This window comes from Patagioenas fasciata, chromosome 28, assembly GCF_037038585.1.
Source record: "Patagioenas fasciata isolate bPatFas1 chromosome 28, bPatFas1.hap1, whole genome shotgun sequence".
In the NCBI taxonomy this organism is placed as follows: domain Eukaryota; kingdom Metazoa; phylum Chordata; class Aves; order Columbiformes; family Columbidae; genus Patagioenas; species Patagioenas fasciata.
In genome coordinates, this window is record NC_092547.1 from 4930639 (window position 1) to 4953942 (window position 23304).

Below are 23304 nucleotides of genomic sequence, written 5' to 3' on the forward strand. Positions count from 1 at the left end.
GCCGGACTACAACTCCCGGCGGGCGCTGCGCGTCTCGCGAGATCTCGGAATCCCGCGGTCGGACACCGCCCGCGGGGGCTGCTGGGAAGTGGAGTCCGCCAGGGGTTCATTTAAAGGGGCCGCTCGGGGCGCGGGGTCCGCGGGGACACGGGGACCGTGGGGGTCCGGTGATGCCGTGGGGCTGCCGGTGCACACGGCCCTGGCCCCACTCGCTGCCCCCCCGCCCCATCGCAGCCCCCAGACCCGCCGCCCCCTCCCCCGAAAAAAATAAACCAGCACAACTTTACTCCGGTTCCCTTTGTCTTTATTGGGCATTTACAAACGCGACCCTCACCCACCCCGGGGGGGCCTCGGCTCTGCCCCGAGCGGGGGGGCCGGGCTGCGCACGCCACCCTCCGGGGTCACCCCAAAAACTGGGTGAAAACATCCCAGAAATGGGACTCCCTGGGGGGGGGCGGGGGGGGCACAGACCACAGCCCCCCCCTCACCCCAGCCCCCCCGCCCCAAGCTCCGGGGGCTTAACGGGCACCGCACCCCCCTCGCCTTGAAATTGGGGGGGGGCACCCCAAACCTTCACTGTGGTCCCAGCAGGGAATGGTGAACCTGAAAATGAGTCTGGGGGTGCAGAGACCCCCCCTGACCTCAGCTGCACCCAGCAAGGGACCCCCCAGCCCAGCCAGGGACCCCCCTGGTGTCCCTGGACATTGGGGGCACCTTCACAGAGCGGGGGAAACCCATGAGGGGGGAAAACCCACGGAGGGGGGGGACCCTGGAGTCTCTGCAGGGGGTCGGGGGGGGGTGCACCCCAAGTGCTCACAACCCCCTGGGTTGAGCTGTGACCCCCTCACCCCCCTTCAGCTTTGGCTCATACCCCCAAGAAGTGGGGGGATCCTTCATATCCAGTGTAAACAGCCCCGGGGGGGCGACACAGGAGGGCAGGGGGGTTTTGGGGTGCCCTGGGGGGGGGCTCCCCTACGTCCGCTGCGCGTCCGCCTTGGCGAAGAGGCGGCTGTGCCAGTAGTCGGGGTTGTCGAAGGCGCAGTCCGAGGCCTCCAGGCTCCGCAGGGGCTTCATGGCGGGGGGGCCCAGCGCCGGGGGGCCGCGGCAGCCGGGGCAGCGTGGGGCCAGCACGGCTTCCATCTCCTCGTAGCCCTGCTCGTCCTCCCGGGGGGCCGGGGGGGCCTCCCCGGGGCGCATGTCGGTGTAGCCGTCGTGTCGGGGGGACGCGAGGTCGTGTCGGGGGCCCGGCCCCCCCCCAGTGACGCTGCCCAGCGAGCGGCTCAGCCGCGGCTGTTTGTTCATGTACTCGTAGTCTTCCTCGTCCTCCTGCCCCGGGGGGGCCCCCGGTTCCGAACCCACCTCCATGTATTCGTAGCCCAGCTCCTCCAGCGAGGCCGGACGGGGCGGGGGGGCTCCCGGGACCCCCCCAGGCCGCCGGTTCATGTATTCGTACTCCTCCTCCTCCTCCGGCATCGAGCCCCCCACGGGGTCCGTCTCTGTGGGTTGGGGGGGAAGGACACACACACACCGGTCAGGGCCCCCCCCGGTCATCCCGGAATCCCCCAAGTTTTTGGGGGGCTTGGCTTGTTACCCCCCCCCCCAAAAGATGCTCCCCAATCCTGCACAAATGGGTCTGTCCCCCCACAGCATGGGGGGTGGGACCCTCAGGGAGGGGACAGGACCCCCAGGGACAGGGTGGGAATCCTGGGGACAAGACGGGACCCCCATGGACAGGGTGAGACCCCAGGGACAGGATGGGACCCCTGGGAACAGGGTGGGACCCCTGGGAACAGGATGGGAACCCTGGGGACAAGACAGGACCCCCATGGACAGGGTGGGACCCCAGGGACAGGATGGGACCCCTGGGAACAGGGTGGGACCCCTGGGAACAGGATGGGACCCCTGGGAACAGGGTGGGAACCCCGGGGACAAGATGGGACCCCTGGGGATGGGACAGGACCCCTGGGAACAGGATGGGAATCCTGGGGACAAGATGGAACCCCCATGGACAGGGTGGGACCCCTGGGAACAGGACGGGACCCCTGGGGATGGGACAGGACCCCTGGGGACAGGATGAGACCCCCATGAACAGAGTGGGATCCCCAGGGATGGGACAGGACCCCTGGGAACAGGGTGGGAACCCTGGGGACAAGATGGGAACCCCGGGAATGGGATGGGACCCCCATGGATGGGATGAGACCCCATGGACAGGACGGGACCCCTGGGGATGGGAGAGGATGGGACCCCCAGGGATGGGACAGGACCCCTGGGGACAGGACGAGACCCCCATGGACAGGGTGGGACCCCCACGGACAGGGTGGAACCCCAGAGACACAACAGGACCCCCCAGACACAGAACCCCCCCTCACTTCACCCCAAACCCCCACAGACCCTCGAGGATGGGGTGCAACCCTCAGCGGGAGGGAGCCCCCAAACCCCATCCTACAGGACGGGACCCTCCCCAATCCGCATGGATGGCACCCTAAGGACCAGACACCCCCCTCCCAAAGAAAAAGGCGGCCCCCCCTCACCCCTCCCGGCGCAGTTGGGGGTGACGTAGCCGTTGGCGTCCTCCTCGCTGCCCTCGCTGCTGGGGGGCGGGGGGGGGAAGCTCTCCCGCTGGGACAGGTAGGCGCTGTCGCCCCGCGAGCGCAGGCTGCGGCACAGGCTGCCCCCCGACAGCGACCCCCCCTCGGGCTCCAGCTCCGACCCCGTGCCCCGGCCCTCCGAGGACTCCGACACCGTCCGGCCCAGCGACTCCTGGCGGCTGCGCCGGGGGGGACGGCACCCCCCGCCCTGGGGGACACGGGGTGAGGGACCCCACGTCACCTCCACACCGCCCCAGTGTCCCATGGACCCCCATATGTCCCCCCGACACCCTATGGTCACCCCCATAGCTCCCCCAGCGCCCCATGGTCACCCCTATAGTGCCCCCAGCACCCCTGGTCCCCCCCACCATGTCCCAAACACCCCATGGCCATCCCTATACACTCCCAGCACCCCATTCCCCCCAGCACTCCATGGTCACCCCTATAGCCCCTGCAGAACCCCATGGCCACCCCTATAGTGCCCCCAGCACCCCATGGCCACCCCTATAGCCCCCCCAGTACCCCTGCTCCCCCCCACCATGTCCCAAACACCCCATGGCCACCCCTATAGCCCCCCCCAGCACCCCATGGTCCCCAACACCCCATGGCCACCCCTATAGCCTCCCAGGACCCCATGGCCACCCCTATAGACTCCCAGCACCCCATGGTCACTCCTATAGCCCCCCCAGCAACCCATGGCCACCCCTATAGCCCCTCATCCCCTCCCTTACCCCCAGCACCTCATGGTCACCCCTATAGCCCCCTCAGCACCTCTTGCCCCCCCCATGTCCCAAACACCCCATGGCCCCCCCTATAGCCCCCCATCGCCCCCCTTTACCCCCAGCATCCCATGGCCACCCCTATAGCCCCCAGCACTCCATGGCCACCCCCCATAGCCCCCAGCACCCCATGGTCACCCCTATAGCCCTCCCAGCACCCCATGGCCCCCAGCACCCCATGACCACCCCCCTTAGCCCCCCAGCACCCCACGGACCCCCTTGCCCCCCAGGATACCTGGCGGGCGCCGAGGCCAGGCTGGTTCATGGGGATGTAGCCGGCAGGGGGGCTGAGCAGGCTGGGACTCTGGGGGGGGGGGCACGGGAGGGGTTGAGACCCCACCGGGGGGGACACAGGGACTGGGACCCCCCCACCCCACTGTGGGCCTGGGGTTGGGTCCTGCTGGGGCTCAGAGGGGACGAGGGTCCCATGGGGGGGACGTTGGGGCTGGGGGACCCCATGGCACAACCCAGGACCCCCCCAGAGCCCCCAGAGCCGGGGTGGGGCAGGGGGGGGCTCACCCGGGTGCAGCTGCCCCGAGGGCGGGGGGGGTAGAGCCCGGTGAGGCCGAAGGGCCCATCCAGCTCCTCCTCCTCCTCCTCCAGCTCCAGCGTCTCCATCTCATCCAGCTCCTTGTCGCTGAGGGTGGGGGGCTCAGCGGGGGGGGCGGTCCCGCTCTCCTGCTGTGGGGACAGTGACATCAGGGGCTGTGGGGACACGGATGGGGGGGGGTCGGGGTGTTTCGGGGGGGGTGGCGCTCACCTTGATGACCAGGTAGCGGGGGGGGTCGCGGGCCATGCGGGTGAACTCGTTCGCCAGCTCCTTGAAGGTGGGACGGATGTTCTCGTCGATCATCCAGCCTGGGGGGGCACAGGGGGGGCTGAGAGCTGGGATGTGGCCCCAGGGATGGGGACAGGACCAGGACCCTGCTCTGGGGAGGGGGACAGGGATGGGGACGTGGCCCCAGGGATGGGGACAGGGATGGGAACAGGACCAGGACCCTGCCCTGAGGAGGGGGACATGGCTAGGACCCTGCCCTAGGAATGGGGACAGGGGGGACTGAGAGCTGGGACGTGGCCCCAGGGATGGGGACAGGGATGGGGACATGTTTGGGACCCTACCCTGGGGATGGGGATGAGGGGAGCTGAGAGCTGGGACCTTGCCCTAGGTAGGGGGACAGGGATGGGGACATGGCTGGGACCCTGCCCTGAGGATGGGGACATGACCAGGACCCTGCTCTGGAGAGGGGGACAGGGATGGGCACATGGTTGGGACCCTACCCTGGGGATGGGGACATGGCTGGGGACATGGCTGGGACCCTGCCCTGGGAATGGGGACAGGACTAGGACCTTGCCCTAGGTAGGGGGACAGGGATGGGGACATGGTTAGGACCCTGCCCTGAGGATGGGGACATGACCAGGACCCTGCTCTGGAGAGGGGGACAGGGATGGGGACGTGGTTGGGACCCTGCCCTGGGGATGGGGACATGACCAGGACCCTGCTCTGGAGAGGGGGACAGGGATGGGGACATGCTTGTGACACTACCCTGGGGATGGGGACAGAGGGGGTGAGAGCTGAGATGTGGCCCCAGGGATGGGGATGAGGACGTGACCAGAACCCTGCCCTGGGGATGGGGACAGGGATGGGGACAAGGCTGGGACTCTGCTCTGGGAATGGGGACAGGGATGGGGACAGGACCAGGCCACTCCTGAGGCTGGGAACATGGCTGGGGACAGGACAGTCCCCTCCCGGGGCTGGGGACACGCAGTGTCACACTCACACTTCACCATGACCATGTAGACGTCGATGGTGCAGATCGGGGGCTGCGACAGCCGCTCGCCCTTCTCCAGCAGATCCGGCACCTCGGCCAGCCGGATCCCGGCGTACGGCTCGGCCCCGAACGTCATCATCTCCCAGAGCGTCACCCCTGCAGGGACAGTCCCCGTGAGCCCCCCCGTGACGTGTGGGGGGCCGGGGGGGTGGCGCCGGCGCTCACCGTAGCTCCACACGTCGCTCTGGTGCGTGTACTTCCCAAAGTGGATGCTCTCCAGCGCCATCCACTTGATGGGGGTCTGTGGGGAGAAGGGGTCATGGGGGATGTGGGGACTGAGCGGGGGACACCCCGCAGGGCATGGGACATCCCTGATTGGTGGGGGACACAGAGAGGAGGGGATGCAGGGGGTACCGGGGGTGCAGGAGGTATCGGGAATGCAGGGGGTACCAGGGATGCAGGGGGTACTGGGGATACAGGGGGTACCAGGGGTGCAGGGGGTACCAGGGATGCAGGAGATACTGAGGATGCAGGGGGTACCGAGGATGCAGGAGATACCGGGGATGCAGGAGATACGGGGGATACAGGGGGTACCGGGGATGCAGGGGGTACCAGGGATGCAGGGGGTACTGGGGATACAGGGGGTACTGGGGATACAGGGGGTACTAGGGATGCAGGATGCACTGGGGGTGCAGGGGGTACTGGGGATACAGGGGGTACCGGGGATACAGGGGGTACCAGGGATGCAGGGGGTACCGTGGATGCAGGGGGTACTGGGGATGCAGGATGCACTGGGGGTGCAGGGGGTACCAGGGATGCAGGGGGAACTGGGGATGCAGGGGGTACCAGGGATGCAGGGGGAACTGGGGATGCAGGGGGTATCAGGGATGCAGGAAGTACTGGGGATGCAGGGGGTATCAGGGATGAAGGATGCACTGGGGGTGTAGGGGGTACCAGGGATGCAGGGGGTACTGGGGATGTAGGAGGTACTGGGGATGCAGGAGATACCGGGGATGCAGGGGGTACCGGGGATGCAGGGGGTACCGGGGATGCAGGATGCACCAGGGGTGCAGGGGTTACCAGCACAGTGGGGCAGGGAGGGGGTGCCCCATGGCAGAGGGTGGGGCACAGGGGGGTCCCCACCTTGACCTCGTTGTAGAAATACTTCTTGTCATCGGGATAGAGCAGGTCGGCGATGCCAAAATCCGCCACCTGCGCCTGGCTGGGGGACTTGAGCAGCACGTTGCGGGCGGCCAGGTTGCGATGCACCATGCGATGCTCCTCCAGGTAGTACATCCCCTTTTGGGGGGGACGTGGGGGGTGTCAGCAAAACAGGGGGGGGCATGGGGACCCCCTCACCCCCCCGGGACTTACCTTGGCCACCTGGACGCACCAGTTGAGGAGCAGCTGGGGGCTGATGGTGTCGCGGTTCTTGCGCACGTAGTCGAGCAGGGAGCCCAGGGGCAGCAGCTGTGTCACCAGCTGCAAGCGGGGGCCAGGGCAGATGCCCAGCAGCCGCACGATGTACGCATGGTCCAGGCTGCCGATGGCCAGCATGTGCTGCAGGGACAGCGTCAGGAACCCCCGGAATGCACCTGGGGGGCAGGATGGGGCCCGTGTCCCCCCCATCCCCGTCCCCATCCCCGGCTCACATCGGTGACGGCATGGAATGACTGCTGCCCGCTCCAGTCCTGGATCACCTTGATGCTCACCGGGATCTTGATGGAGTCGCCGTCGGGGATCCAGATGCCCTGAGGTGGGGGGGGTGTCTCAGTGAGCACCGTGCCCATCCCCGGCTGAACCCCCGCCCCATGGACCCCCCCCTCACCTTGTGCACCGTCCCGAAGACGCCGGAGCCCAAAACCTTCAGGCGCTTCAGCTCCGTCTCCTTGAAGATGCGGGCGAGCACCTTGTTGGCTTTTTCACTGGGGTCCAGCGGCTCCAGGCTCTGCGGGGGGGGGACAGGGACGGGGGGGGGACAGGGGTGAGGATGGGAGGGGACAGAGAGGGGACGGGGGCGGGGACAGGGGTGGGACCGCACAGGGATGGGACAGGAATGGGGTTGGGACGGGACGGGCGGACTCGGGGACGGGTGGGGACGGGTGGGGACGGGTCCCCCCCGCTCCCCGTGGCCCCGCCCCCCCCCCTCACCTCCCCCCGCTCCAGGTAGCGCCGCATCGCCCGTTTCTTCTGGATCTTCTTGCTGCGCCAGTAGAGAAGGGCGAGGAGGACGCAGGAGCAGCAGAGGAACAACCCCCCCACCGCCGCCACCGCAACCACCGTCGGCGTTTTCCTGCGGGGCGGGGGGACAGCACTGAGCTCCCGGGGCCGGTACCGGCGGCTCCGTGTTCCCCCCGCCCTACCAACGATTCCCGGTTGCCCCCCCGAGTACCTGGAGACGGGCAGCGCCTCCCCCAGACAGTCCCGCAGCAGCGGCCCCACGCACCTGCGGAGAGCGGAAAGGGGTGAGCGGGGACCCCAAACTCCATGCGGATCCCCCCCTGGGCCCCCCTAGCGCACCCACGGGTGCAGTTCTCATGGCAGGGCCGGCACTCGCGGGTGGCATCGGGGTATTTGTAGATGGGGCCGCGCTCGCCCAGGACGCCGTCGGGACAGCTCTCCACGCAGTGCGGCCCGTCCCGGTAGTGGGCGCAGCGGGTGCAGGTGTCGGCGCCCTGCGTGGGGGGGGACACGGAGCGTGAGGGCCCGCGGGGACGCGGTCACGGCTGTGGCGGCCGCGGGCGCCCGGCTGTGCCGTTACCGAGCCGTTGCAGGTGACGTTGCCCTCGATGCGCTCGCACTCCGGGTGGCACTCGAAGCACTCGCCCCCCTGGGCGAACTCCCGCGTGTCCCTGGGGGGCGATGTGGGGTCAGCAACCTGGCCGGTGTCCCAGTGCACACCAGTGCCCACACCACTGTCCCAGTACACACCAGTGCCCATCACAGCATCCCAGTGCACACCAGTGCCCACACCACTGTCCCAGTGCACACCAGTGCCCACTGCAGCGTCCCAGTACACACCAGTGCCCACACCACCGTCCCAGTACACACCAGTGCCCACCACAGTGTCCCAGTACACACCAGTGACCACCACAGCATCCCAGTACACACCAGTGCCCATGTGTGTCCCAGTACACACCAGTGCCAACCCCAGTGTCCCAGTACACATCAGTGCCCAACACAGCATCCCAGTACACACCAGTGCCCACCACAGTGTCCCAGTACACACCAGTGCCCAGTCCAGCATCCCAGTACACACCAGTGCCCATGTGTGTCCCAGTACACACCAGTGCCCACACCACTGTCCCAGTACACACCAGTGCCCAGCCCAGCATCCCAATACACACCAGTGCCCATGTGTGTCCCAGTACACACCAGTGCCCACCCCAGTGCCACCCCAGCATCCTTCCCACCCCAGGGTCACTGTTGCCCCCAGGCCCTTTCCCACCCCAGCCCCCCCCACCATGATCCACCCCCCTCAGGACCAGTCCCCTCACCCCAGGATCAGTCCCCTCACCCCAGCATCCATCCCCCCACGGTCCCCCCACCCCACTGCCCCCCATGACCCCCATGCTCCCCGTTGCCCACCCTGGAGCCGCTCTCCCCCCACCACACGCCCCCCAAACCCCCCTGACCCCTGTGTGAAGTGGCAGGTGGGGACGCAGACGCCGCGGCGGCTGTAGTGGCGGCAGGACAGGCACTGTCCCGGCCCCGGTCCCCAGCAGCCCTCGGCGGAGCACAGCGGGTCGCACACCTTCCCCTCTTGCTCTGCGGGGACAAACCGCGGTGGGTTGGGACGCTCAGCGCCGGGGTCCCCGCTGTGTGTCCCCCGGTCCCCGGGGTGTCCCCACTCACGGCACTTGCTGCGGGGTTTGTTGTTGCGGATGTCCAGGTCGCTGCGGCGGCGGCTGAGCGCGGCCCAGTGCAGCGTGTGCAGGTAGCAGAGCCGCCGGTTCTCGGTGATGTACACGCGCCCCGCGCTCACCTCCCGCAGCGAGCGCAGCCCCAGCGACGTCACGTTCTCGTTCTTCATGATCAGCAGAGAGAAACCTCGGCTGCGGGAAAGGGGGGGGAGGGGAGGGGTGGGGGGTGGGTGACAGAACCCCCTCCCGAGGGGTGGGATGGGATGGGGGGGTGAGGGATGTGGGGTGGGGACAATGGGGGGTGCGGGGATGGAGGGTGAAGGGACAAGGGGTGCAGGGATGGGGGACAACGGAGGATGCGGGGATGGAGGGTGAAGAGACAAGGGATGCAGGGATGGAGGACAATGGGGGATGCGGGGATGGAGGGTGAAGGGGCAAGGGGTACAGGGACAGGGGACAAGATGGGGATGTAGGGATGGAGGGTGAAGGGACAAGGGATACAGGGATGGAGGACAATGGGGGATGGAGGGATGGAGGGTGAAGGGGCAAGGGGTGCAGGGATGGGGGACAATGGGGGATGGAGGGATGGAGGGTGAAGGGGCAAGGGGTGCAGGGATGGGGGACAAGATGGGGATGTAGGGATGGAGGGTGAAGGGGCAAGGGATGCAGGGATGGGGGACAATGGGGGATGTGGGGATGGAGGGTGAAGGGACACAGGATGCAGGGACAGGGGACAATATGGGGATGTAGCGATGGAGGGTGAAGGGGCAAGGGATGCAGGGATGGGGGACAACGGGGGATGCAGGGATGGAGGGTGAAGGGGCAAGGGGTGCAGGGACAGGGGATGAAGGGACAGGGGACAACAGGGGGTGTAGGGACAAGGGATGTAGGGACAGGGGACAATGGGATGGAGGGACGGGGACAACAGAAGATGCAGAGATGGGGACAACAGGAGATGCAGGGATGAGGACAATGGGGGTTGCAGGGATGGAGGGTGAAGGGACAAGGGATGCAGGGACGGGGAACAAGATGGGGATGTAGGGACAAGAGATGCAGGGACAGGGGACAACAGGGGATGCAGGGACAGGGGATGGAGGGACAGGGGACAACAGGGGATGCAGGGATGGAGGGTGCATGGACAAAAGATGCAGGGACAGGGGACAACAAGGGATGCAGGGACAGGGGACAACATAGGGATGTAGGGGTGGGGGCAATGGGGGATGCAGGGATGGGGGATGCAGGGACAAGGGATGCAATGGGATGCAAGGATGGGGCCAGTGTGCAGTGACAGGGGACAATGTGGGACACGGGGACACAAGGCAGGGGGTTGTGACAACGGGTCGGGGGCTGTGGGGACAGGGACTCACTTGTACAAGCTCCGTCCCCCGATGGTGACCAGGTTGGAGAAGACGCTGAAGTTGTGCATGTGCTTGGGCCAGGACTGGATGTTCAGGTACCCTGGGGGCAGGGACGAGGGGACAGCCTGGGGGTCAGGGTGGCCCTGGGTGGTGGTGGGGGGGTCCCGGTTCCCCCAGCCCCCCCGCTCACCCGTGATCTCCCGCACTGTCCGGAACACATTCAGCTTCTCGGGGTCCAGCGCCGAGATGTTGCGCCAAGGATCCCTGCGGAGCCGCGGCCGTCAGCATGCGACCGGGGGGGTCGAGACCCCCAAAACCCCCTCCCCGGGACCCCCCCAGGCCCCCACCCCTCCAGGCCGGTGATGAGGAAATCCAGGTTGCCCAGGATCTTGGTGCAGTTCACGAAGGTGTCGATGTTGCTGGAGTCCACGGTTTGGTACTTGCTGCCCGCTCCGGTGCCCTCGCACGCTGTGGGATGGGATGGGGACGGTGAGGGTTGGTCCTATGGCCCCCCCCGGCCCATTGAGCCCCCCCAGACCTCCGTACCTTTGGGGCACAGCCCCCCGCAGGGCTCACACATCTTCAGCCCATTCTTCTCCACCTCCATCTTGTCATTGGGGCAGGCGCGGACGCAGGAGCTCTGGTCCACCACGAAATTGTCTGCGGGGATGCGATCATGGCTCAATCTCCAACCCCCTCCCCGTGTCCCCATTGTCCCCAGTGTCCCCTCCGTGTCCCCGGCTCACGTGGGCAGCTCCGGACGCAGATACCCCCGTATTGGTACTTGGTGTCGGGGTTGGGCTCCAGCTGGAAGGTGAGTTTGTTGTAGATGAGGGGCTGGGGACACAGGGGGACGCACGCGCCGCTGTCGTTGAAGTGGCGGCAGGCCTGCGGGACGGACAGACGGACACAGGGATGCACGGACGCGCCTCGCCCCAGAGAGCATCACCCCGTGTCCATCCTGGGGGGGGATCCCTCCCGCAGGGACAGACGGACACAGGGAGGGACACACGGACAGGCAGACAGGTCCCACATCCCACAGGGGTAACAGCTCCCACCCTAGGGGGACACAGAGAAGCCCTCCCTGTTGTGGGGGCAGACAGACGGACACAGGGGTGCACGTGCAGATGGGGGATGCACAGACAGACGGACACAGGGATGTGCATGCAGGTGAGGGATGCACAGACAGACGGACACAGGGATGCAGGTGCAGCCGGGGGACGCACAGACAGACGGACACAGGGATGTGTGTGCAGGTGGGGATGCACAGACAGACGGACACAGAGATGCGCATGTAGCTGGGGGACGCACAGACAGACAGGCAGACACAGGGATGCACGTGCAGACGGGGGACGCACAGACAGACAGACACAGGGATGCACAGACAGACGGACACAGGGATGCACAGACAGACGGACACAGGGATGCACGTGCAGCCGGGGGATGGACAGACAGACGGACACCCGGGGGCGGGGGGCACGTACGAAGCAGTGTGTCTGCAGGGGGCCGGTGCAGCCCCCCGCGCACTCCTCGTGGCAACACTCGTTGGGCGCCCGCCCGAAGCAGCGCCCGTTGCACTGGGGGGCACAGATGGTCTTCGTCACTGTGGGGAGGGGGTGTCAGCGCGGGGGCACCCGCCACGTCCCCCCCCCATCACCCCCGGTGCCCCCCAGCACCCACATTTCTGGCAATCCTCAGGGCCGGGTCCCCAGCAGTGGCCACCGCAGCTCTCGTGGCACGGGGGGCCTGCGGGGGATGGGGGACAGCGGGGTCACCCCAAAGCCGGCGGGTGTCGCCCCCCCCCGCCGTGCCCCCCGTCACGCACAGGCCTTGCCGTTGTCCCCCACGACGGGCTCCAGGCGGGGGTCCCGCATGATGTCCCTCCACTCCACCGTGTCCACGTGGCACAGCTGCGCGTTCTTCTCGATGTAGACGCCGCCGGCCAGGATCTCTGGGGGTGGGACAGGGGCTGTGACACCCCCAGATCTCCCCAGGTCCCCGCAGACCTCCCCAGCTCCCCCCAGTCCTCCCCAGTTCCACCCAGACCTTCCCAGCTCCCCCCAGACCTCCCCAGGTCCCCCCCAGACCTCCCCAGCTCCCCCCAGACCTTCCCAGGTCCCCCCTGATCTCCCCAGGTCCCCCCAGACCTCCCCAGGTCCCCCCAGTCCTCCCCAGGTCCCCCCAGACCTTCCCAGGTCCCCCCAGACCTCCCCGGGTCCCCCGAGACTTCCCCAACTCTCCCCTGACCTCCCCAGCTCCCCCCAGACCTCCCCAGGTCCCCCCAGACCTCCCCAGCTCCCCCCCAGACCTCCCCAGCTCCCCCCAGTCCTCCCCAGTTCCACCCAGACCTTCCCAGCTCCCCCCAGACCTCCCCAGCTCCCCCCAGACCTCCCCAGCTCCCCCCCAGACCTCCCCAGCTCCCCCCAGACCTCTCCAGTTCCCCCCAGACCTTCCCAGGTCCCCCCTGATCTCCCCAGGTCCCCCCAGACCTCCCCAGGTCCCCCCAGACCTTCCCAGGTCCCCCCTGATCTCCCCAGGTCCCCCCAGACCTCCCCAGGTCCCCCCAGACCTTCCCAGGTCCCCCCAGACCTCTCCAGGTCCCCCCAGACCTTCCCAGGTCCCCCCTGATCTCCCCAGTTCCCCCCAGACCTCCCCAGCTCCCCCCAGACCTTCCCAGGTCCCCCCTGATCTCCCCAGGTCCCCCCAGACCTCCCCAGGTCCCCCCAGTCCTCCCCAGGTCCCCCCAGACCTTCCCAGGTCCCCCCAGACCTCCCCGGGTCCCCCGAGACTTCCCCAACTCTCCCCTGACCTCCCCAGCTCCCCCCAGACCTTCCCAGCTCCCCCCAGACCTCCCCAGCTCCCCCCCAGACCTCCCCAGCTCCCCCCAGACCTCCCCAGGTCCCCCCAGTCCTCCCCAGGTCCCCCCAGACCTTCCCAGGTCCCCCCAGACCTCCCCGGGTCCCCCCAGACCTCCCCAGCTCTCCCCTGACCTCCCCAGGTCCCCCCAGACCTCCCCAGCTCCCCCCAGACCTCCCCAGGTCCCCCCAGTCCTCCCCAGGTCCCCCCAGACCTTCCCAGGTCCCCCCAGACCTCCCCAGCTCTCCCCTGACCTCCCCAGCTCCCCCCCCAGACCTCCCCAGCTCCTCCCCAGGTCCCCCCAGACCTCTCCAGTTCCACCCAGACCTTCCCAGGTCCCCCCAGACCTTCCCAGCTCCCCCCAGACCTCCCCAGGTACCCCGGACCCGCAGGGAGGGGACAGCACCACTCTGGCATGGGAACCATGATGGGGACACCGTTACTCTGGGATGGGGACCAGGAGGGGACAGATGTCCTACAAGGGACATCCCAGGAGGGCTCTGGGATGGGAATGATGATGGTGACACCACCACTGTGGGATGGGAACCATGATGGGGACACCATCGCTCCAGGATGCGAACCATGGAGGGGACAACACAGGGGGGTGGCACCACTCAAGATGGGAATCAGGAGGAGACGACAACACTCTGGGTTGGGGACCAGGAGGGGACAGATGTCCCAGGAGGGACATCCCAGGAGGGGTCCAGGATGTGGACCATGGTGGTGACACCACCACTCTGGGATGGGAACCATGATGGGGACACCATCACTTTGGGATGGTGACCAGATGTCCCAGGAGGGACATCCCAGGAGGGGTCCAGGATGGGGACCATGATGGTGACACCATCACTCTGGGATGGGGACCATGGAGGGGACAGATGCCCCAGAAGGAACATCCCAGGAGGGGTCCAGGGTGGGGACCATGGTGGTGACACCACCGCTCTGGGATGGGGACTAGGAGGGGACAGATGTCCTACAAGGGACATCCCAGGAGGGCTCTGGGATGGGAATGATGATGGTGACACCACCACTCTGGGATGGGAACCATGATGGGGACACCATCACTCTGGGATGGTGACCAGATGTCCTAGAAGGGACATCCCAGGAGGACTCTGGGATGGGAATGATGATGGTGACACCACCACTGTGGGATGGGGACCATGATGGTGACACCACCACTCTGGGATGGGGACCAGGAGGGGACAGATGTCCTACAAGGGACATCCCAGGAGGGCTCTGGGATGGGTACCATCATAGTGACACCACCACTGCGGGATGGGAACCATGATGGTGACACCACCACCCCATGATGGGGACCGGGAGGGGACAGTGGGAGCGGACCCCATGGGGGGGTCCCAGGCCGGGGGGGGTCCCACCTGTGAGCTGGTTGAGGCCGAGGTGTCGCAGGGCGTGGGTGGCGTTGGGGTTGTAGTTGAGCAGCACGAACAGCGCGAACTTCTCCTCGTAGAACTGCGTCCCGCGGATGACGCGCAGGTTGCGCAGCGGCAGCGACGAGAAGACGTTCATGGCGATCAGGATGTAACCCGTCACCTCCCGGATGGTCTGGGGACAGGGGGACGGGTCACCCGGGTGGGTGCACAGCCGGGTGTCCCCCCCCGTGTCCCCTCGGTCACCTGCAGGAAGGACAGGTCCTGCGCGTGGTCGATGAGGACGATCTCCAGGTTGCCCATCACGATCTCGCAGTTGTTGTACATCCTGTGCAGCGTCTGGTACTGGTGCTGGGCGTCCCCCGTCACGCTCAGCCCGTTCAGCGTCCCCGCGCACACTGCGGGGACAGCGCCCTGTCCCCAACCGCGGCCACCGCGCCCCGGGCACTCCGTGGTGGTCACAGCCCGCTGTTGGTGGCCACGGTTGCCTCCTCCGTGGGGTCCTTGTCCCCCCATCCTGCTGCACCCTCCCCGTACCATCCATGGCCATGTCCCCCCGTGGTGGCTCTGTCCCCCCCACGGTGACCGTGTCCCTCTGTGGTGGCCACGGTCACCTCCTCCGTGGGGTCCTCCCCGTACCATCCATGGCCATGTCCCCCCGTGGTGGCTCTGTCCCCGCCACGGTGACCGTGTCCCTCTGTGGTGGCCACGGTGACCGTGTCCCTCCATAGGGTCCTTCCCCCCCCCAACAATGCCACATCCTCCCCTTGGTGACCAGTGGTGATGTCCCCTCCTTGGTGGCTTTGTCCCTCCTGTGCTGGCCATGTCTCCTCCATTGAGTCCTGGTTGCCACCATGGTGTGTCCCCCCCATACTGGCCACAGTGGTGCCCCCATGGTGTCCCTGTCCCCCCGTGGTGTCCTTGTCCCCCCATGGTGTCTTTGTCCCCTTCACGCTGTGCCCCACATACTGGCCATGGTGCTGCCCCCATGGCGTCCCTGTCCCCCGCATGGTGTCCTTGTGCCCCCCACAGTGTACTTGTGCCCCCTATGGTGTCCCTGTCCCCCCAGTACTGTCCCTATCCCCTCAATGGTGTCCCTGTCCCCTCCATAGTGTCTCCCCCATAACGGCCATGGTGGTGCCCCCATGGTGTCCCTGTGCCCCCCACAGTGTCCCTATCCCCCCTACAGTGCCCCCCCCCCCATACTGGCCATAGTGGTGCCCCCATGGTGTCCCTGTGCCCCCCATGGTGTCCCTGTGCCCCCCACAGTGTCCCTATCCCCCCTACAGTGTCCCCCCCCACACTGGCCATAGTGGTGCCCCCATGGTGTCCCTGTCCCGCCCACAGTGCCCTTGTCCACCCATGGTGTCCCTGTCCTCTCCACAGTGTCCCCCTCATAGCGTCCTTGTCCCCCCCATGGTGTCCCTGTCCCCTCCGTAGTGTCCCCCCACATACTGGCCATGGTGGTGCCCCCATGGTGTCCCCATCCCCCCACAGTGTCCCCCCCATACTGGCCATAGTGGTGTCCCCATGGTGTCCCTGTCCCCCCCTCAGTGCTCTTGTCCCCCACGGTGTCCCTGTCCCTCCCATAGTGTCCTTGTCTCTCCCATGGTGTCCCTGTCCCCTCCATAGTGTCCCCCCCATACTGGCCATGGTGGTGCCCCCATGGTGTCCCCATCCCTCCCACAGTGTCCCCCCCATACTGACCATGGTGGTGCCCCCATGGTGTCCCCATCCCCCCCACAGTTTCCCCCCCCATACTGACCATAGTGGTGTCCCCATGGTGTCCCTGTCTCCCCCTCAGTGCCCTTGTCCCCCCATGGTGTCCCAGTCCCTCCCATAGTGTCCTTGTCCCCCCCATACTGGCCATGGTGGCGACCCCATGGTGTCCCTATCCCCCCCATGGTGTCCCTGTGCCCCCCACTGTGTCCCCCACACTGGCCATGGTGGTGCTCCCACGGTGTCCCCGTCCCCCCCGTGCTGTCCCCGCCGTGGGGGTGGCGGTGCCCGGGGGGGGGGTGCCGGCTGCTCCCCCGCCCTCTCCTCCTCCTCCCCAGCACCCAAACCAGCCGGGCGAGGGTTGCGCAAGGCGGGTGCCGCGGGCAGGGCCCCCCCGACACACCCGCGGCACCCGGACTTCGGCCCCGGCCGCTGGCACAGCCCCGCGGGGTGGGGGGGCCCGGATGCCTGGGTCCCCCCAGAGCTCAGGGAGGGGGCGGTGGGCGCCAAGGGGGCCCCGGGGTTAACGATTCAGCGCCCCCCCCGCCCCGCGCCGGGGCAAACAGGGGCCCTTTGTGTGCGGGGCAGGACGGGGCCCCCTCCCCGCGCCCACACAAAGGGGCGATTGTGGTCGGCGGGGCGGGGGGGGGGGCGAGCCCCCCGAAAGCGGCGGCAGAGCCGGCACCCCCGGGGCACAGCGGGGTGCGGCCCCCCCGGCCCAGACGTGACTCAGGCCCCGGCGTTGGGGGGGGGTAAATGGCACCTTTGTCCGGTGCGGGGGCAGAGAAGGACCCGAGCCCCCTCCCGGGGGCGGCTGCAGAGAACGGGCAGCTCGGTGCACACATGGGAAGGGGCCAGTGCCCCCCCCTTTCCGCCACAGCCTGGGCCCCCCCGGCCCCGACCGGAGCTATTTTCATAGGGAAGGGGCTATAAAAAGGTCCCAGCTGCGCCGCGGCCGCAGTCCCCGCCCCGACACCCCGGGGATGGGCGCGGTGAGGCCCAAAAGGGGAAATGGGACCCCCAAGGAACAACGGGGGCTCTGAGGTGGGGGGGGAAGCATGTTCCCCAGGCTGCGGGGGGGGCAGGATCTGACCCAGCGCGACCCCCACAAGCAGCGCTTTGGGGTGACACTGGTGCGTCTGATGACCCGAGCGGGGTACATGGGACATGGGGGGGGCTGTGGGTTTCCGTCCCTCGGGGTGCACCTGCCGGGGGGGGGGGGGGTGAGGGCTGGGGCCCCCCCGGGCGCCATCGCGGCGTCGCGTTATCAGCGCGGGGCCCCGCTGGCAGCTCCGGTATGTCACCCGCTATCGGCCACATGTCACCGCGGCCCCCCGGCCCCCGCCGCCAGGAATAGAAACGGGGGGGGGGGGCACAGCACTGCGGGGGGGGGCGCAGCCCCGACCTCCTGCCCGCCGCACAAAGCGGGGTTGTGTGCGGGGGACGGATCCTGTCCCCGCACAAAGGGGCGCTCGGTGGGGATGGGGACAAGGACGGAGGTTCGTGGGGCTGGGGGGGCACTGCAGTCCCGGTCCCGCTCCGGTGGGACCCCCGCGTGTAGAATCCGGAGGTACCGTGGGTCCCCACCCCGCCCGGTGCCACCGGGTGTCCCCACACCTGGCTGGGTGTCCCGCACGTCGCGGGTGACGCGGCCCCACCTGCGCGTCCCGCCCCCCCCGGTGTTTTTCCTTGTGGGGTTGAAAAACAACCGGCAGGTGAGCCCGGCCCTTCCGGGAGCGGCCCCCGCGGCCCCCGGGGCAGGGCGAGGGGCGGGTGGGGACCGGGACCCCTCCAAGGGGACCCCCGGGGGTCCCACCCCGCCCGGCTGCTCCCGCTCCCGCAGCCTAAAATCGGCCCCGGTAGCTGCGGGGGGCGCAGGTGCCCCTGCCCGGGCGGGGGACACCGAGTCCCGGCCCCGCCGATGCCACCGACACTCGGGGGGGTTTTGCCGGTCCCGGTCCCCCCGGGGCCGTTGGGATCCCCCCGCTCGCGGCGCTGGGGACCGGGGCGGGTGATCCCGGGTGGCCGCTGAACCCGGGATCGCACAGCGACGGAATCGCGACCACGGGACCGCCGAGACCCCCGAGCGCTCCTGTCCCCGCAAGAGCTCCCGCGACCACCGCCCGTCCCGGGACCTCCGAGCGCCTCCCGGTGCCCGTCCCCGCCGCGCAGCCCCGGTTCCCCCGACCCTGCCGGGATCTCCGCGGGTGCCGCTCCCGGTGCTGGTCTCGGTGCTCACCTGCCTGCGTGGAGCCCGGTACCGGAGCGCGGAGCAGCAGCGCCAGCAGCAGCAGCAGCGCCCCGGGGAGCCGGTCCCGGAGCCGGTCCCGGGGCCGGTCCCGGTCCATCGCGGCTCCTCTCCGCGGGCCGGCGCGCAGGGCCCGGCGGGTGCAGCGTGCCCGGGCGCGGCGGGGGGAATGCACCTGGCGCGGGGCCACCGGGGCGGGACGGGGACGGCACGGGCGGGGCCCCCCCCGGGCAGCCCGGCCCGGGACCCGCCCGCCGCGCCCCGGGGCGGTGGCACCGGGACCCGCCCCCCCCCCGCGCACTGGGGACCTTCCCCGGGACCCTCGGCCACCACAGCGACACCCACGGGCAAAGGGCTGGGGCCAACGCGGACCCCCGGTGCAGCCCCTGTGCCCCCCCCCAGCAAAGCCTGACCCTATTGTGCCCCCCCAGACCTCACACGCAAACATCTGGTCATTCTGTGCCCCACCCCAGCAAAGCCTGACCCTATTGTGCCCCCCCAGACCACAGATCTGGTTCCTCTGTGCCCCCCACCCCATTCAGCCCCCCCACGGCAAAATTTGACTGTCAGAGCACAGGGGTGTCCAGCCCTATTACAGCCCCCCAGGGCAAAGGTCAGGCCCCCCCCACATAGTGAGTGCCAGGGACCCCCAGCACCATAGCAGGGGTGGGGGGGTCAATGTGTTGCCACCCAGCAGCTCAGGGCAGGTTCTGGCCCTGGGGGGGGGTTTAGGGCACCCACTGCTGGATCTGGGGGGTCCCAGGAGCAGCCCCCCCAGGATGCTGGGGGGGCATGGGGTGCAGGGTGCCCCCCCCAGAGCTGGGACACATTCCAGGTGTCTCTGTCCATCTGTCCCCACCCAGCCCCACAGGATGGGGCCCCCCCCACCTTCACATGGCTTCTCCAGAGACCCCCAAAAAAAGGGGCTGGAAGCCCCTTCCATCACCTCAAACACCCGCCCCCCCCCCCAACCCCAGAGCAACACGCCCCCCCAAAAAGATGGAGCCAGTCTCGGTGCACGGTCCTTTATTGATTCTGCACAGGGGGGGGCACATCCAGCCAGTTTCCTCACATCGGTTTGGGGGGGGGCCGGGGAGCAGCACCCTGTGGGGGGAGAAAACATCAAACCAGAGCCGGGGGGGGGACACGGGACACACACGAACCCCCTGTGCCCCCCCCAGCCGGTACGTACGGCGGGTCTGAAGCGCGGCGGGGGGGTCCGGTCCTTGCGCGCCTCCCGCGAGCGGTTCCGCACGACTTTGCTGTGGATGGCGCAGCTGACGCAGTAATGGAGCTTCACGTACAGCTTGGGCAGGACGTACGCTGGGGGGGGGACACAAAACAGGGGGGTCAGCCGTCACCCCAAAACACCTGAGGACACATGGCGGGGATCAGGGGTGCGGGTGCCCCCCCCGGACTCACAGTCGAACACGCTGGCCTCCGAGATGTCCCTGACGGCCGCGGCCTCCACGATGTTCCTGATGACGAATTTCTTGATGGCCTTGTCCTTGGGGACGCAGCGGGCGCAGTTGGTGCAGCGGATGGGCTGCACATGCCCGCGGCCCTTCTTGGCGCGGCCGTTGTTCCTGCGCTTCTTCGTCTGGGGGGGGGGGGACACGGGATAAACATCAGACCCCCCCCCGTGCACCCCTGGGGTTGCCCTGGATCACCCAACCTGTCCCAGATCCCCCAACCTGCTGGGACCCCTCAACCTGCACCAGGATTCCCAACCTGCACTGGGACCCCCTCAACCTGCCCCAGGACCCCCTCAACCTGCCCCGGGACCCCCCTCAACCTGCCCTATGAGCCCTCGACCTGCCCTGGGACCCCCTCAACCTGCCCCATTAGCCCCCAACCTGGACTGGGAACCCCCTCAACCTGCCCCATGAGCCCTCAACCTGCACTGGGACCCCCCTCAACCTGCCACAGGACCCACCTCAACCTGCCCCAGGACCCCCCTCAACCTGCACTGGGACCCCCCTCAACCTGCCCCATGAGCCCTCGACCTGCACTGGGACCCCCAACTTGCACCGTGATCCCCCAACCTGAACCAGGACCCCTCCAACTTGCACTGTGAACCCCCAAGCTGCCCTGCAAACCCCCCAGCTTGCACCATGAGTCCCCAACCTGCCCCGTGAACCCCCCAATCTGCCCTGTGACCCCCCCAACCTGCCCCATGAGCCCTCAACCTGCACTTTGAACCCCCAACTTGCACCATGATCCCCCCAACCTGCCCCAGATCCCCCACTCTGCCCTATGACCCCCGAACTTGCACCATGAGCCCCCAACCTGAACCATGAGCCCCAGATCCCCCAACTTGCACTGTGACCCCCCAACCTGCCCCATGACCCCCCAACCTGCCCCATGAACCCAACTTGCCCCAGATCCCCCAACTTGCACTGTGAGCCCCCAACCTGTGCTGTGATCCCCCCAACATACCCCAGATCCCCCACCTTGCACCATCATCCCCCAAACCTGCATCATGAACCCCCAACCTCCGCTGTGACCCCTCGACCTGCACTGTGAACCCCCAACTTGCACCAGGACCCCCCAACCTGCCCCATGAGCCCCCCATAACCTCCAATGCCCCGGTCCCCATGGGTGCAGCACGGGCCCCTGCAGCCACTGCGAGGCCCCCCCCGACCCACACGTTCCCCCCCAAGTGCCCCCCAGCCCCATGAGGGCCCCAGGGCCTCCCCGTGCACCCCAAGTCATGGGGGGACCCCGCGTGTCCCACCCGTCACGGGGGGGGCTCCACAGGCCCTTCCGCCCCCCCAAGCCCTAAAGGAGCCCCCCAGTGTCCTCCCAAAACCTCGGGGGTTCCCCAGCATCCACCAACCCCCCCAAAACAACCCCCAGTGTCCCCCCAAATCCTGGGTGGGGGTTTCCTGCCCCCTTTAACCCTCCTCCCAATTCTGGGGGAGCCCCCAATACCATCCGGTGCTTATGGGGGCGTCCCACCTTGTATGAGGGGGACCCTATAGGGACCCCCCGCCCCCCACCTCGGCCTCCCGCTGCCCCACAAGCGCCCCCCCCAGGCCCCAAACACCCCCCTGGGTCCCACACACACCCCCCCCGAGCCCCACAAGCCCCCCCGGGCCCCACACGTCCCCGTTTTCCCTCGGTTTGTCCCCATTTTGTCCCCGCTCCCCGCCCGCTCTCACCATCTCGCTGCCGGGGCGGCGAAAGAGGATCCGGCCGCCACACCGCCGCCCTTATATACCCGCGCTCCGCCCGGAACCTCCTCCGCCGCCTCCCCGCGGCCACCCCGCTCCCGAATGACCCTTCTGACCGCCTCGCGGCGCCTCCACCGGCTGCACCGGGGCGGGCGATGGGGGGGTGGGGGCACCGTTTGGCCGCGGAACCGGTGGAGGCGGGAGGGACTACTTTTACTCGGAGGGATTCGCGTTGTGCGCGTAGTTAGAGGAAGCTCCCGCGCGCCGCGTGCTGCGTGGAACGCCACTTCCGCCGCGCCGCCCGCGGGGGCTGCTGGGAGATGTAGTCCCGGGAAGGCGGGAAACAAACACGTGTTTCCTGCACCCCCCCGTGTTTATGGGGGACCCGCGTGTCCCACCCGCCACGGGGAGGGCTCCACAGGCCCTTCCGCCCCCACAGCCCCTAGAGGGGACCCCCAGTGTCCCCCTAGAACCTCGGGGGTCCCCAGTATCCCCCCAAAACCTCGGGGTTCTCCAGTATTCGACATCCCCCCCCCCCCCCCAAACCAGACCCCCAGTGTCCCCCACAATCCCAGGAGGTTCCCAGCGTCCTGCCCCCCCCCTCCAAGCCCCCTCCCAACTCTGGGGGTGCCCCACTACCATCCGGTGCTCATGGGGGTGTCCCACTCTGTATGCGGGGGTCCCAAGTGTGTGTACCCCCCCACCCCTATAGGGGACCCCCAGTGTCACCCTCCAATCCTGGGGGGGTTCCCAGCGTCCTGCCCCCCCCTCCAAGCTCCCTCCCAACTCTGGGGGGGCCCCACTACCATCCAGTGCTCATGGGGGGGTTCCCAAGTGTGTTTCCCAACCCCCCCAACCCTAAAGGGGCTCCCCAGTGTCCCCCCAAAACCTCGGGGGTCCCCAGTATACGCCACCCCCCCCAAACCAGACCCCCAGTGTCCCCCCCAATCCCAGGAGGTTCCCAGCGTCCTGCCCCCCATCTCCAAGCCCCATCCCAACGCTGGGTGGGGGGGCCACTACCATCCGGTGCTCATGGGGGTGTCCCACCCTGTTTGGGGGGGGGGGACACACACTTGGGTCCATCCCCAACCCCTATAGGACACCCCCAGTGTCCCCCCCAATCCCGGGGGGGGTTCCCAGCGCCCTGCCCCCCCCAACTTGGGGGGGTGGGCACTACCATCCAGTGCTCATGGGGGTGTCCCACCCTGTATAGGGGGGACACGCACACTTGGGTCCATCCCCAACCCCTATAGGGGCCACCCAGTGTCACCCCCAATTCCGGGGGGGGTTCCCAGCGCCCTGCCCCCCCCAACTTGGGGGGTTGGGCATTACCATCCAGTGCTCATGGGGGTGTCCCACCCTGTATAGGGGGGGACACACTTGGGTCCCCCCACAACCCCTATAGGGCACCCCCAGTGTCACCCCCCAATTCCGGGGGGGGGTTCCCAGTGCCCTACCGCCCCCAACTTGGGGGGGTGGGCACTACCATCCAGTGCTCATGGGGGTGTCCCACCCTGTATAGGGGGGACATGCACACTTGGGTCCATCCCCAACCCCTAT

The 23304-nt window shown here is 68.2% G+C and overlaps 2 protein-coding genes across 5 annotated transcripts; both read right to left on the reverse strand.

Moving 5' to 3' along the window:
- Nucleotides 1-282: 282 nt before the first annotated feature.
- ERBB3 (erb-b2 receptor tyrosine kinase 3) lies at nt 283-18727 on the reverse strand. Of its 4 annotated transcripts, none has more exons than XM_071799847.1 (28): nt 18560-18727; nt 14848-14999; nt 14590-14776; nt 12183-12308; nt 12038-12103; nt 11842-11960; nt 11104-11245; nt 10904-11017; nt 10705-10825; nt 10548-10621; nt 10367-10457; nt 8992-9191; nt 8772-8904; nt 7898-7988; nt 7657-7811; nt 7529-7582; nt 7288-7429; nt 6965-7084; nt 6789-6887; nt 6511-6696; nt 6280-6435; nt 5362-5437; nt 5146-5292; nt 4128-4225; nt 3887-4045; nt 3603-3671; nt 2532-2796; nt 283-1496 (listed from the first exon to the last, which is right to left on the reverse strand). In XM_071799847.1, the coding sequence occupies exons 1-28, from the start codon at nt 18666-18668 to the stop codon at nt 973-975; spliced, it is 3975 nt and encodes a 1324-aa protein (XP_071655948.1). In that variant the 5' UTR covers nt 18669-18727; the 3' UTR covers nt 283-972. The 4 variants fall into 4 exon arrangements, with proteins under 4 accessions (XP_071655948.1, XP_071655947.1, XP_071655946.1 ...); XM_071799846.1 differs by having other exon boundaries at nt 3887-4048; XM_071799845.1 differs by lacking the exon at nt 18560-18727 and having other exon boundaries at nt 14848-15132.
- Nucleotides 18728-19579: 852 nt separating this feature from the next.
- Nucleotides 19580-21882, reverse strand: RPS26 (ribosomal protein S26). Its single transcript, XM_071799893.1, has 4 exons — nt 21733-21882; nt 19991-20168; nt 19761-19891; nt 19580-19672 (listed from the first exon to the last, which is right to left on the reverse strand). The coding sequence occupies exons 1-4, from the start codon at nt 21733-21735 to the stop codon at nt 19637-19639; spliced, it is 348 nt and encodes a 115-aa protein (XP_071655994.1). The 5' UTR covers nt 21736-21882; the 3' UTR covers nt 19580-19636.
- Nucleotides 21883-23304: the final 1422 nt, after the last annotated feature.

Excerpts from the sequence above, each read along its gene's own strand:
- ERBB3 (XM_071799844.1), bottom strand. The coding sequence starts at position 15,117 with ATGGGGGGACAAGGACCCCACGGAGGAGGCAACCGTGGCCACCAACAG. Across the intron at positions 12,309-14,589 it reads CGGCCTCAACCAGCTCACAG|AGATCCTGGCCGGCGGCGTC; the intron begins GTGGGACCCCCC and ends TCCCACCCCCAG. Across the intron at positions 1,497-2,531 it reads CCCCAACTGCGCCGGGAGGG|AGACGGACCCCGTGGGGGGC; the intron begins GTGAGGGGGGGC and ends CCCAACCCACAG.
- RPS26 (XM_071799893.1), bottom strand. Across the intron at positions 19,892-19,990 it reads GGAGGCCAGCGTGTTCGACT|CGTACGTCCTGCCCAAGCTG; the intron begins GTGAGTCCGGGG and ends TCCCCCCCCCAG. Across the intron at positions 19,673-19,760 it reads CGCCGCGCTTCAGACCCGCC|GGTGCTGCTCCCCGGCCCCC; the intron begins GTACGTACCGGC and ends CTCCCCCCACAG.